At 31.8% G+C, this 14,881-nt stretch overlaps 1 protein-coding gene across 2 annotated transcripts; it reads left to right on the top strand.

Moving 5' to 3' along the window:
• Positions 1–1,252: 1,252 nt before the first annotated feature.
• Positions 1,253–6,377, top strand: LOC120123975. Of its 2 annotated transcripts, XM_039142753.1 has the most exons (15): positions 1,253–1,327; positions 1,358–1,415; positions 1,766–1,839; positions 1,971–2,048; positions 2,694–2,769; positions 3,121–3,185; positions 3,761–3,862; positions 4,071–4,160; positions 4,245–4,319; positions 4,426–4,458; positions 4,556–4,636; positions 4,931–4,990; positions 5,188–5,265; positions 5,774–5,818; positions 5,906–6,377. In XM_039142753.1, exons 2-15 carry the CDS (start codon positions 1,373–1,375, stop codon positions 6,086–6,088), a joined length of 1,083 nt encoding a protein of 360 aa, XP_038998684.1. In that variant the 5' UTR covers positions 1,253–1,327; positions 1,358–1,372; the 3' UTR covers positions 6,089–6,377. The 2 variants fall into 2 exon arrangements, with proteins under 2 accessions (XP_038998684.1, XP_038998683.1); XM_039142752.1 differs by having other exon boundaries at positions 1,259–1,415; positions 5,906–6,376.
• Positions 6,378–14,881: the final 8,504 nt, after the last annotated feature.

The raw sequence follows: 14,881 nt of genomic DNA, 5'->3' as shown, positions 1-14,881 counted from the left end.
CTGTTAATTTTTTAACGGAAAATGACGAGTTTAGTCGAGTAATTATTTTGTAACTTTTAATAGTCGATGAACTTAACAAAATAATATTCTATCGTCGAAAAACTATTTTATAATTTTTAATAGTCGAATAACTTAATAAAGTAATACTGTATAGTTGATGGATCAATTGTGTACTTTACTCTACTTTATTATTATCTGAATAGTAAAACGAGCCGAAGGATCGGGCCGAATCTAATACAAAATCATTTGACATGATTAGCTATTTTCGTGATATTCGAAGAAGTCAAGGGGCCTTTATCGAAATAACCCACATAGTTAGCAATAATTACGCTGCTAAGCCCGAACCAAGTAATCAAACTCTTATGGCTTAATTGTAATTGTTGTACTTATGATAAATAATGTGTCAACAACATTTATTAAAGTTTTCATCAATTAATTTCATAATTATGTTATATTTAAGATCATGATGCTAGAGTTAAGATGATAAAAATTTTATAAGAAAATTCCATTACAATTTCACTAAAATATTTGCTAGTTTGATCTTTCATCATCCTAATAAACTATTATCCGTCTAAATTAGGAGTAAATTACTATCAATCTCTATAATTAATTATTTTGTATCCTTAAATATTAGGGTAAATTATACGTTTACTACCTGAACTATTAGTTTTGGTCTATTTTAGTTCCTAAATTTTTAAAATTTTCAAAATCATACCTAAAGTTTAGTTTTTGTTTCATTTTAGTATCCCGTTAAAAATTTAACATTAAATTTTAAAAAATTGAAAGTATAGGTACTAAAACGGACCAAAAATGATATTTTAGGTACTAAACGCTCTAATTTTTTAACGGCGGGTACTAAAATGAAATAAAAATTTAATGTTAGGTGTGGTTTTGAAAATATTGAAAGCTTAGGTACTAAAATGTATCATACTTGATAGTTCAGGTACTAAATGTATAGTTTACCCTAAATTTTATTTGATTCCTTTTATCTATTACACATGTCATCTTCTGATTAGACCATGCCAGTTTTTAACAAAAATACACATGTCAGCTTTTGATTAGACCATGCCAGTTTTTAACGAAAAAAATGGGAGAAACTAATGTGGTAGACTGAATGAAAATTGAGGGTTAAATTGAAAAAATAAAATATTAAAGGTATGAAATTATAACCACACTATAGTATGGGGGAACCCATGTATTAAGCCACCTCTTAAATTTCCAAGCTATACCTAATCTAAACAGTCCCAAAATCCTTCTTCCAATGGAAAATAAAACCCCAGCAATTTGTTTCATGCTACTCTAGCAGTAATCTCTGCTGTCCCCGTATATACGCTCACAACGTACAAACATACGGTACAAACCGTAGTCCTCCATGGCTCTTCCTCTTGGCAAGTTAACTATCCTTGTTGGTGCAGGTCCGCACAATCATCGCTCCTCTCCAATTTTTCCTTTTTTTAACTTACGAATCAGTTATTGTTGCGATTGTTTTGTTAGAGTTCGTGTTGTCGATTTTCGTTTGGTTTTGTAAAACTATATTTAGGGTTTTAGAAAAGTCCTGGATATTGACTAATGTTTAGTTTTTGGGATTTACGTTGTTCGGGACTTTGATTGGTCGTGGAACCCGCTGGGAATGTGTGCTAATTTTGTTGAAGTTTCAAAATTAATCGAAGCCGTTTAAGTCCAGGCGCGTTGCAAAGCTATAGCAATGTAGCTAACAATTTTGATATGCCTCTGCTTAAATTAGACATTGTTTGTTGTCTTTTAGGAATTGTTGGCTCAATTCTTGCAAAAGAAGGAGGCATTTCAAGTGTTTCTGATTTTGTATCTGGTGCTTTCAAGGTATTTTTCCACTTCTCTGAGCTGTGACTTAAAAATAAAGATATTTGTTTGTGTTCCTTAAAATATGTGAATTTGAGATGATGGTTTATTTTATTTCTTCCTTAATTTATAATTTTTTTCTCCTGCTGCAGATTGCTTACCGGCAACTTAAGAATGATGATTCTAATTCATCTGTAAAAAAGCCACGCAATGACTATTTGGTGGATCAGGTTTGTATTTGGTCTTCTAATGTCCTTTATGAGTGCTGAAGAATATAATGATTATCTACTAAATTGGCCATTGTTTGTGTTTCTGGTATTTGGAAGTATTTCTGCTTGTTTGATTTGTGTGGTTGAAAACTGAAATGGCAATTGGAAAATGATGAAAATTGTTTTCATGAAGTTCTCTCTTCTTTTTGTTTTTCTTTATGGGTGGACCCTTGACCAAATTTTTTTTGGTTGAGAAGATATTTGTGATCTCCAGGTATTGATGATTGCAAATAATAGTATCACCTCTTTTTAGAGATGACATTAGGTTGCAAATCCTTGAAAATCAATTTATTATGATATTTTAATTTGCAGATAGGGGGTGGCTGCATGCCAATTTTATTAGAGCATAAAATTTTATATTAATTTCAATAATGAAAATAAAATGTTAGCATCAGATCTGGAAAATTGGCAGATTCAAGTTTGTGTGCATTATTGATTATCCTTTGTATTTTCATGCTTTTGTTACTTTCTTGAGCAAAGTATTATTGATAATGTTAAGCAATCATGATGTGTTTTGTTATTAATTATGTGTGCATGATAACTCCCTAGTATCATGATACTTGCTTTAGTATAATTATATATCGTCTTTCTTGTTTCTGTTTACAGGTTAACAGCCTAAGGAAGGAACTGCAAATCTTGGCATCAAACAGACCAATTACAATTGTTACTGGGCGTGGCACAGGTTATTATTGTTACCATTTTTTGACAGTTTAAGGGGAAAATATTGTTGTGTATCTTGCACCGAATGAAACCATTCTAACTAGAAATTTTAACAATATTATTCCAAATTTTATTTTCCTGTCATTCTTTTATACAATATACACAACTATTTTGGATCCATAGTTCTGTACAAATGATCAAATAATGAGTATCCCTTCTCTTAATTAGCTGCTGACTCTTTTATATTTAGAACTGTTTTATTAGTTTTCTTAATTTTTTTCTGGAGGCATGATAACTTTCAATATAGATCAATTATATTCAACACTATCTAGTTCCTGAGCATTATTTTGGGGAATGTTTTTGTTTCATGCAGGTACCAGTAAATACGGCATAATTATTGTTGTTGTTGTGGTTGGATATGGCTATGTTTGGTGGAAGGTAATGAACTTTTATTCCCTTTTGAGTGTACTTATGTGTGTAGGTTGTTAGGGAGCAACCTAATAAGATGTTTGTGATAACTGATCTGGATAAAAATTTCTCACACATTTTGCTTTTTCTTATTGGCCAAGGTAGTTAGCTTTGCCAAGTTCAAGAAACCTGTTCTTTGCTTTCAGTTGGTTTGTTATATTTCATTTTATACACATATAGAGCTCATTGTTTTTCTCATTAATCCCTACCTTTTCTCCAATGTGTAATTTGTTTAGATTTAAGATCGATGAGAAATTGTTTTGCCACTTGGACATGGTATAGATCTTGCATCAAATTAAGTCTTTGAAATTTGAGCAGTTGGTGAGAATTTTATTAGGAGTGATGGATGACGGTCTCAGTAATTGAAGCTGATGGATTTATGGTTATATATAGTAGCACTGAAAATTTTCACCATAAGAGTGTAAAATGTGATCCAGAGAAAGTATTGGAAGAACTGCTTCGATAAACATTCAAATAGTAAATGGTTTGCGTAAAACATGCGTCTTTACTCTTGGCTATAAGTTTTATTCCTTGACTGGTTTCAGGGTTGGCGACTTCCTGATATGATGTTTGCAACGAGGCGTAGTTTATCTGATGCACGTGAAGCTATAGCCAAGCAGCTGGAGAGTGTTTACTCGTCCATCTCGGCAAGTGTTTCTTTTACTGGCATAACTTTCTCTCTTTTAAATTTGTTCATACCTGCCTACATCCATGAATGGTCATTCTATGAAGGTTTCAAGTACCAAATTACATGATTTTGGCATCCATATTTATGTCTGTTTTTCCTAGAAATTGACCAAACTCTCCTCTGACCCTCTTCCTTTTTAAAAAAAAAAATTCCTTGTTGCCTTATAGGTTACCAGACGGCATCTATCCTCAAGAATTGAGAGTGTGGATAATCGTCTGGATGAAATTGCCGATGTTACTGCTACTACACAAGAGGAGGTGAGATAGAAGATTGTAGTAGAAGCTTAAGTTTCATGTATCGGTCCCATTTGTTATTCACTGACAATTGATTGAGTTTTATAGGTTTCTCTGATACAAGACAAATCAAAGATGCTCAACACCAATGTTCAGTCTGTTCGCTACGTTGTTCAAACTCTGGTAAGCATGTTTGGTAATCTGAAGAATAGATTTTGTTGCATGTTAAAATTTTTAGATGTGAAACTAAACGTCCTTCTCTCTCCTTTTTGTTTGGGTTGATATGCAGGAAAGTAAGATTAAAAGAATAGAAGGGAAGCAGGTAATTCTTTCATTAAACAAAAATATAGAGTGCAATTTAAACAAAATTCGTGACTGTTCTTTGCTTTTATTAATGTGTAAATTTTCTTTCATCTTAGGATATGACAAACGAAGGGGTAAACTGGTTGTGCGATTATGCCCAGACTATGGAACAGAATAAACCCACTGATCATATCCAGGTTTGTTTATGTTATGCGTCTGATCTGCAATGAACTTATATGTTTTCCATTATATTTCTCTTCTTTCAGTGGTATCTATTTGTCAAGATTTTGTTATGTGAATGAATATATAGTGGTATGCTTGAGCTTGAAGCTAAACATATGAACAAATGATTATTGTTCTTTTGGATCACTGCCAATCACAATCACATTTCTACCGTTGTGTTTTTATATTCACTTATTTTAGACGTTGGCTTTCATGTTGGTTCCTATGCCTCGTGTTTCATCATCCTGAGTGTTATTTAACTCTTGCAGGCTTCCCCCACAAGCTCTTCCAGACTAGCTCTTGAAGCCCCAAAGAAAGCACCGTCTAGGGTCAGATTCTTTTTCTCTTTAATGCATGGTGTGATGAATGATTACTGCTCTGAAATTAAATAATGGAACTTAGAAGTTTGGTTCAAATTTGTTTTTGACCAAACATGGGTCAGTCAATATCAGGCTTGCGAATGAGAAATCAGATGTTGAAACTACCTGTTGTTTTTTTAACAAGTATTTTCTTTGTGTTTAAGCAGAGTGGATCTTTGCCTCCCATTGTACCAGTAGAATTGCCATCACCATCTCCATCTCCGGATTCCAATGGTACTCCCAAGGTTAGTTGACCTCACAGAATCCTGAATTATGAGAATTAAAAAAAAAAACAGAAAATTACTGAAGTAGTTCTGGAAAATGAAGGGGAAGTGTGGCAATGTTATAAGAAAAACCTTGTGGGATAGCGGATTTTTGGTTATCTCATATCTGGCATTTTATTTAATATTTACTCAACAATAAGACTCATATGTCATCAATTCTTACACTAGATTGTTGATGGTTTCTGTCATGTTTATCTCTGCATGCATTGAGAAATTTGGCTCCACTTATAAATCGGTCTTTGGAATCAATGTTGCTCTGACTTTTCATTAGACATGCATGTAAAGATTACTGTCCAAAAATCTTCCAAAAAATTTAGAAATAATGAATTTTCCTATATCTGACACTCACACTTCGAGATACATAGATTGGAATCAAATCATGGCATCAAGTCCAAACCAAATGGTTTTGTCTAAAACAAGTTTTCGTCCCTTTTAGTAAACCCTCCTCTCCCATTTGGTTTCTTGGCAGGTTAAGAGATCTCCAAGAAATGCATTCTACGGCTTTGGCCTTAAGGTTTCAACCCTATCTCTCTCTGTAACAAGTGGTCTCAATGTATCCTTTTTATGGTTTCAATGCTTACATTACATATCTGGTTTTCAGGAAGTAGGTGAATCAAGCAGCCGTGATGTCAGCAACTGTAACCGGGCTCCAGAAGATAATACCAATGTCTCCGCAAGTTCCGGTTTCTTCGGGACAATGTTTTCCGGTCGGACCAGTTCTTTTCCTATCATCGCAAGAACTCGCAGCGCAACTAATGCTGTGCCACAACAGATGGGAGGATAAAGCGGACAACAATAGTAAACATCGTATTTTCTGCTTGATTCGTATAGATGGCCATTCCAGGCCTCAAGACTCTTCAGTTCAGTTCCCTTCAAATGGACCGGGAAATTTTAAAATCCAAAATGACTCGTCCTTCCATTTGATAGCTCTACTAGAAGCTAAACTGCAGTGGGTGCTGAATTTTGCAGAGATGGTTCAAGTAAATTCTGAATTTTAGATTTCTTTCTTATTTTATTTAGATCATAGGTTAAAGATTTGATGGATCATACACTTTCACCGATTAATAGCTAAAAATTAAGTAAAATAAAATATCTCATCCTATGTGGTATGGAATCAAGTCTAGACATACCAATACGTAATATATTTCAGTTTAGATTTTATTCTTGTCTAATTTTATTTCGTTGGATATAATTATGATTGTATTTGTAACTTCAAGAAAAGGGCCATTGTTATATAAAAGCTTTAGTATCAAATGGACGTGCGTTTGGTTCATGGAATGCGAGATTATAATTGAAAGGTAAGATTATTGATTATGTTTGTTTAATTGGGTTGGAATGTAAAATTATGATGTTTAGTTGAATGCAGAAAAGAAAACGAGAAAAGGATTCGAGTAAATGTTAAATTGTATTCCTCAAAATTCAAGGTTTGAACGAGGCCGGCAAATGCTTCGATTTATAGTTGAAATCTAATGCTTTCAATTAATTATATCGACGGTTAAAATTAAAGCACATTTTACGTAGTCTTCTTATTTGAAGAAATTACATCATATATGAGAGAAAAAATCAGAGGCAATATATATTACTAAATTACCGTTGTTACATAATGTAAAATTATCGAGATCTTAATTTTATTTGGGAAAATTTACTACAGATTAAATTAATAAAAAAAGTGTAAAAATTTCAAATTACGGGGTGTTATGAAATAATATAAAATTAAGTATCTAAACAATACTCAAAGGTAATTTTTGGTGCCTAAAGATTTTTTCGCTAAAAATAGGTTCTTAAAATTAGGGGTGTATAAATCCGGATATTCAGGTCTTCGGGTATTTGATTTTCCGGCCTGTGTCCCGACCCAGATATTGCAGGTACATGTAATTCGGGTAATCAAGTACCCGGTTTTTTATCATTTTCAAATTATTATTTTTTTAAAAATAAAACTTATATAATATATAAAATTATTAATAATTAAATATGTAATATTATAATATATATAAAAAAAATAAATGTACACGAGTATTCAAGTAACTGGGTACCCGAAAAAATGTAACTTTGTGACCCGAGCCTGACCCGAAAAATGTCGGATCGGGTATTTTCTGACCTATCCTAAATTAAAAATTCATATCTTTTTGTATATTCTTCGAAATCGGTATCCGTTTATTTTAAACGAAATTAGACTGATATATGAATCCAACGGTACAGAGATCATGCTCTAATCATTTCTTTATAATTTATCATGATTTTCTAAACTTACTATTTGAATAATAATTTTTAGGCAGTTTTCCTTAATTAGTATCCTTAGCTTATTCCATAATTCTATTAGCTTACCAAACGAACATATATGCATGAATCACAAATCACATATTATTTATGAGTCACTTCTTACCTTAGTAACTTTGTCACTAGCTCATCGCAAACCAATGTTCGTTCAATAAATTAAATATAAATTAAATATGCACTCAGCTTTGTCTCGCTATCGAATCTTCTCTACGATAATCTTCTCAATACATCACTTTTCCTTCCCTTTCAAATTACTTGAATCACTAGATTTATCCTTGTCTGACGCCGCCATAAAATAACATAAAATATTCAAACTATATGTTAGTATCGAAGTAACATAATATAAGCTTAAATATAAAATTCGATAGAAATAAAATTGATGCTTAAATCGATATAAAACTAACTTATATTTTCCATCAAAATTTCAAACTTCTCAAAAATGCTCAATTCGATTCCATAAATATTTATTTCCTTCATCAACTCTTCAACTTTTGCCAATTGCACAATCAAGCCACTAATTATGAATTCTTTCTAGAATTCACCTTAACTTTTTCATTCGATTCATAATGATCCTTCACCATTATGATCATTGCACATTAATTACTAAATTTTCCAGGACCTTAAATATATACTCAATTCAATACTTTAACCTTCAAAAACTTTCAATTTCATCATCTATTTCCTTAGACTTTCAAAATCAACCACCCACTTTAATAAATGAATTTATTAATGTGAAATTATCATTTTACCCTTAATGAAACATGATAATTTCAACTTGCCATTGGAATATCTTCCATTTTAATATTCCAAAGTCAAAGATGAACAAATAAAAATCCACTTTCTGCCTTTGCCCTTGCAATTTTTGAAAATTACAATTTAGTCACTAAAATTCACAATTTTGGAATAACATGGAAAATCATCATTAATTCCACTGATCCATGTTAAATTTCACTTTTCTAAATTATGGAAATAATATTTCCAACCTTTATCAAGCATCCTTCAAATTTTCGTGAAATTTTGGTTCGATCCGATTATTCGATTTCTTTATCGCTTTATAGCTTTTAACACAAATCTCGTACCGAAAATCTGATGACCATGAAAATTCTTCTTTTAGGCCAAACTATTCATTTACGGGCTAAAATATATAACTTTTCAAAATTATATATTTGGTCCTTGAACTTTTATAAAGTTTATACTTTAGCTACTAAACTTTCAAAACTTATATTTTAGTCACTAACCAAAATTTGGGGTATTACAATTCCTTCCCCTTAAATAAAATTCTCCCTCAAAATTTTCATGGATATCTACATATCTGAAGTAAAAAGATGAGGAAATTGTATTTTCATATCCTATTCTTGTTCCCAGGTTGCTTCCTCAACTTTATGGTTTCACCGTAGAACTTTTACGAATGGGATCGTCTTATTTCTTAGTTCTTTGACTCCATGTGCTAGAATCTTTACATGTTGCTCTTCATAAGATAAATCCGGTTGGATCTTAATTTCCTTCGGTGCAATGACATGCGAAAGAACTAATCAATACTTCAGAAGTATCGATACATGAAACACATTATAAATCTTATCCATTTTCGGAGGTAATGCTAACTAGTAAACTACCGGTCCAACTGTCTTTATAATCTCATACGGTCAATGAACCTCGAACTTAACTTTCCTTTATGCTTAAATCTCAGAACTTTTTCTAAGATGAAACTTTAAGAAATACTTTATCACTTCCTTGATATTCAATCTTTTTTTGTATACTTTTTTACTTTTTCTTTGAAGGTCTTTAATCTAGTCTGACAATGCAAGTCTCAAACTTAACTTTGCAACAAGCGCACCATCATTCTTCATTGAATCAATCATCTAAAGCTTTCAAAGCAGAGAAGATATTTCGACTAAGTGTGTCAGCTACTACATTAGCCTCTTCAAGATGATAATCATTAATCACATCAAAATATTTTAAAAACTCATTCCATCTCCTTTTCTTTAGATTCAATTCCTTTTGAGTTAGCAGATATTTTAAACTTTTATAACTTGTATAAATATAATACCGCTCATCATAATTAGCAGTGCCAACTTTTTAAAGTAAAAATTACAATTGCTAACTCCAAATTATGGGTAGGATAATTTTGTTCATGCATCTTTAATTATCTTGAAGAATAGGCTATCACTCTATCTTCAATATATTAATACGCATCCCAATCCATTATAAGACACATCACTGTAAATTACAGAATATTTACTTGATTCTAATTGCACTAAAACCGACATTTCCATCATAATCTTCTTAAACATATCGAAACTTTCTTGACACTTTTCAGTCCAAACGATAACACATCATTTCTAAACATCTTAACAAGTGGAGAAGCAATTATAAAAAAAATTCACGTATCTCCGATAGGAACCAATGAATCCCAAGAAATTTTGAACATCTTTAAAAATTTCCATTCTACTATAATTTGTACTTTCTTGGAATCTACTTTATTTCTTTCTACTATAATCACATGGACAAGACAAATAATTTACAGTCACCAGAATTCACATAATGACAACTTGGCATATAACTTTTCATTTCGCAGTGTCTAAAATATAATGCGAAATTGGGTGTCGTGTTCTTCTTCAGTCTTAGAATAAACTCAAAACATCATCAATAAACACGACCTCTAATTCATCAAATCTATGAATATTGTAGGGCCATTAGTCATTCCAATTAACATCATTATAAACTCATAATGACTATATCAGGCTTCAGAACATCTTTCTCTTTAATCACCAACTAAATATGCCCAAACCGAAGATCAATCTTCGAAATCACTAAAGTACCTTTAAGTTGATCAAATAGATCATCAATCCTTAGAAAAGAGTATTCATTCTTTACCCGTACTTTATTTAGCTAAGGGTAATCCCTATATAATTGTATCAATATTTCTTTTTAACTAAGAATACTGGTGTACCCCACGAAAACACACTCGGTCTAATAAAACTCCAATCAAGTAACTCATGTAATTGTACCTTTAATTCTCTGAGTTCGGTTGGAACCATTCAGTACGAGGTCATTGAGATAGGTATTATACCCGAAAAATATCAATCTTAAGCTCCACTTCTCGATCAGGAGGTTATCCAGGTAACTTATTAAGAAATACATCTGAAAACTCCCAAACTATCGAAATATCTTCCAATCTAACTTCAGATATTCAGTTGTCAATTACCTTTACCTGAAAAGTTGAACAGACTTTTAACGTCAATTTCGTTGCCAATACTGCAAATATCACATTAGGTGATAATTTCACCTTTTTCTCCGATTTCTTTTATTTTGGAATTCTTCACATTTTTCATAAATAATCGCTTCCTACGAAAATCTACCCCAACCATGATGCGAAGATAAACAATTATTTATTAAAACAACTTATTAATGCATTTCACTATTAACGATAAATTGCCACTTTATTACTTACTGTTATTCTTTATACTCTTTCTCACTTCTGTAATCCTACTTTAGTTACTATAATCTTGAAACGTTTAAAAAAATAGATTAACAACTACTCTCATTCAAACTCATTTTAAAATCTTTTCGAAGGATAACATAATTATCATCTGGATCATTAAGAACTTAGGTTTCTTAACATTTTTCGGTCCATAACAATGAAATATCCTTTCTCAATAACTCGATAAGTGAAAAAGCAAGCATCGAGAAATTCTTCAAGAATTTCCAATAATAGCCAACTACAAGAAACTTCGAACTTCAGAAATATTTTTCGGAGTTTTTCGTTCCATATAACTTTTACTTTCTTGGAATCAAATTTGATTACTTCTGCCAATATCATAGAGTCAAAGAAAACAACTTTCGATAACTAGAATTCATACTTTGACATAAAACTTTTTAGTATTATCAACTTTTTTACCCTTATCCTTAGTTTCCGACATCTAACACATACATTTCAAAAATTATGTTAATAAGGAGTAGGATCACAAATAAAATCATCAAACCATACCAGATTAGTAATTTTGACATCCTAGTGGCATGCACATATTTCTAACATAATATATGCTCGTTTAGACCGAGAATCGACTAAACCTGTAGCTCTAATACCAATAAATATAACACCTACAACCCGTATACGTCTCGAAATACAAGTTAAAGATGTTTCATCAAGATTACAAACATTCACTTATCATAAATGCTTAAAATTTGTTTCATTTTAAAACATTTCGTTATCAACTTTAAAACAATTTCATTAATTGTGTATAATCATAAAATAACAAAATTTAAAAGTTCAAAACGAATAAAATTTTAAGCGTTTATGATCAGTGAATGTTTGTAATGTTGATGTAACATCTTTAACTCATATTTCGAGACGTATACTGGTTATGGGTGCTTTATTGAGTCATTTAACTATTACAAGTTATAAAATGATCCCTTGATTATAGAGAGTTGCTTTATTAGGAATTGATGGGAAGAAAGAATATGCAAACAATTATAGTCAAAAGACCAAATTGAGTAAAATAAAAATTTAAGGGATTGAATTAAAGAGAGAGTATATTTTTAGTAAAAAAGTAAGAATCGAAGTTACATAGGTATTCTTGTGGTGTATAGAGGAGTCAAGAAATTGGTGGAAAGAAAGAATCTGTAAACAATTATAGTCAAGAGATCATATTGAGTAAAATACAAAGTTAAGGGACTAAATAAAAAGAGAGACTACATTTTTAGTAAAAAATTAAGAATTGAAGTTACATAGGTATTTTATTGTGTTATATGAGCATATGGTTCAAATTGGTAAGAAATACTTAAAATAAAGAATGAATTGAAGAAATAAAGAAAATATAAAAAATAAGGGACTAAATTGAAAAATAGAAAATTTGTTTTCAAAAATAGGAATTGAAAGTGCATATGTATTCTAAGATGGTTTAGGAGCATGTGGTTCAAATTTGGTAAAACGTGGACTTAAAATGAATGAGAAATTGAATGAATAATGAAACCGGGGGACTAAATCGCAAAACTGTCAAAATACTTAGTCAAATTTTTGGTTTTTCGAAGTAAATCGAAATTTCAATTCGACTCAAACTTGAAAACCGAATTGACTCGAATAACTCAAAATTGAAAAAAATTGATTTTTCATGTCGAGCCGAATTTTGCTCACCCTTAATCTCAATCAGCAAGTTAACGTACAAATTAAATTGCCATCAAATTTTAAGGAAAAAAACATGAGTTTCGAACATAATGAAAGTCAGGTGACCATTTTGTAACTTTTAATAGTCAAGGAACTCGACAAAACAACTCCTTATAGTTGAAGGACCATTTTGTAACTTTTAAAAGTCATGGGTCTTAATAAAACAATATCCTATAGTTATAGGATCATTTATTTATTTTATCCTAAAAAATTTCAATTAAATATTTAATGTTGACCAAATAGACTTATGAATTTTCTATGAAATTCAATGGAATATTGTATGAAGTTGAATGCTTACCCTTGGAAAATAGAACAACTAACTTGTGTTAGAAGTTTGCAACAAATCATGGTCCAAGAAAGAAGAGAGAAGGGCCGAATCTTACAAGGAAGTAGAGAGGGCAAGTACTGGTCAGGCAGCAGCAGACAATATATTGGAACACGGTTCACAGCTCCATTGACGTTGAAATTATTTTATAGACCTGATTCCTCAGGTCGTCTATGATCCCAGCCTTTATTAATTTTAAAATAATTTTCAAATAATTGTTCACTCTTTATTTACACGTAAAAAAAAATGTTAAGATTAACCTTGAAAAAAAATAAGATCAAAAAATGTTATTTGGTGAGATCATAAGTGATGTGGTGAGCCAGATCTATCTCATGATTTTTCGATCTGATTCTATCAGTATAATCTTATGCATATGCTTCACGAAAAATTATTAGATAGATCTGGCTCATCATGTCATTCGTGGTCCTATCTAATAAGGCCCATCCACCTCATTTTTTTCTAAGATAAATCTTCACTTTTTTCCTACATATAAAAAAAAATGAGTGGGTAATTATTTACAAATTAACTTGAGATGGATGAACCTTATTGCTTGAGACCACAGATGACGTGATGAGCCGTATCCATCTAATAATTTTTTGTGTTTCACGGACCGAAAGGCAGTAGTAGGGATGACTCGAAAATTTTACACCCTCCACCCGACTCGACCCAACCCGACCCGTAATAATAAAAAATATTTTATTTAATAAAAATAAGATTTAATTGAAAAAATTAATATATAGAGGGCTATTATTGTAATTATCTCTAAATATATAAGAAAAAATATATTTATTTAAGTCGAATCGGGTCGAATATTTTTCACCCTAAACCCGAACTCAACCTAACTCGTACATTACGTTTAAAAAATTCCACTCGACCCGAATCCAAAAATTTAAAAAAAAAAACTCCAATCCACGTGTCGATCCCTATGAAGTAGTTTCTATGACGGTCCAAAAAGCAAAACCAAGTCTTGGTCAAGATCTCTTTTTACATTACTTTTCTTAGGGGTTTTTTAAGCATAAATTCCATTTGGAAGCTTCATTGCATTGGATCATCGAAAGCCTCTAACACTATCTATATGCAAAAAAAATATTCCATGAACTAATCATATATAAAGAGTAGAGGCCGTCGTTATTAACAACAACCCACCCCAACCCAAAAAACACCATCCTTTCTATCATCTTCTTCTTGGAGCTCAAGCTCTTTGCTTGGACAATACTTCAATGGAGACCACTCAGAAGAAGAAAGGCCTCTTCAAAAGCAAACTACCCAACCCATTCTCTCGACCCCTCACTAAGCTCTCGCCCTCCACAATCTCCAACACCGACCAGTACAACATGGCAAAGGTCAACTATCCGACGATTCCCATGGTGTCCAAGCAACCGACCGGTTTCAAGCAACACGAGGCCGAGTCTTACTTTAATAAGTCGCCTAGCTTCTACGATCACAAAGGCTATGCCGATGAAACATGGGGTCGCGGTGACCAAAACGTGGATTCAATGGCCGCCACCTTTATTTCCAATGTCAGACGACGGCGTTTTGAGCTCGATGAGGCCCACAACTGAGTCATCTTCGCCATGGCTGAGTTTCAGAGACTAGTATTTTGGCTATATATATATAACAGAGATTAGTGCTTCTAGTGATGAAATTTTATCCATCGTGAATTATATTTCTTCCATATCTGTAAAGCCTACTATGGGATTATTATGATATGCAAGTATTATACTTTTATATTAATTTTGAATCTTATTATATATCAATAGTCCTATTGTTATATATATATATATTGTTACAAAGGGAAAAGGAAGGAAAGA

This window comes from Hibiscus syriacus, unplaced genomic scaffold (genome assembly GCF_006381635.1).
Source record: "Hibiscus syriacus cultivar Baekdansim isolate YM2019G1 unplaced genomic scaffold, ASM638163v2 tig00110407_pilon, whole genome shotgun sequence".
In the NCBI taxonomy this organism is placed as follows: domain Eukaryota; kingdom Viridiplantae; phylum Streptophyta; class Magnoliopsida; order Malvales; family Malvaceae; genus Hibiscus; species Hibiscus syriacus.
This window is presented reverse-complemented; position numbering and strand designations above follow the sequence as displayed.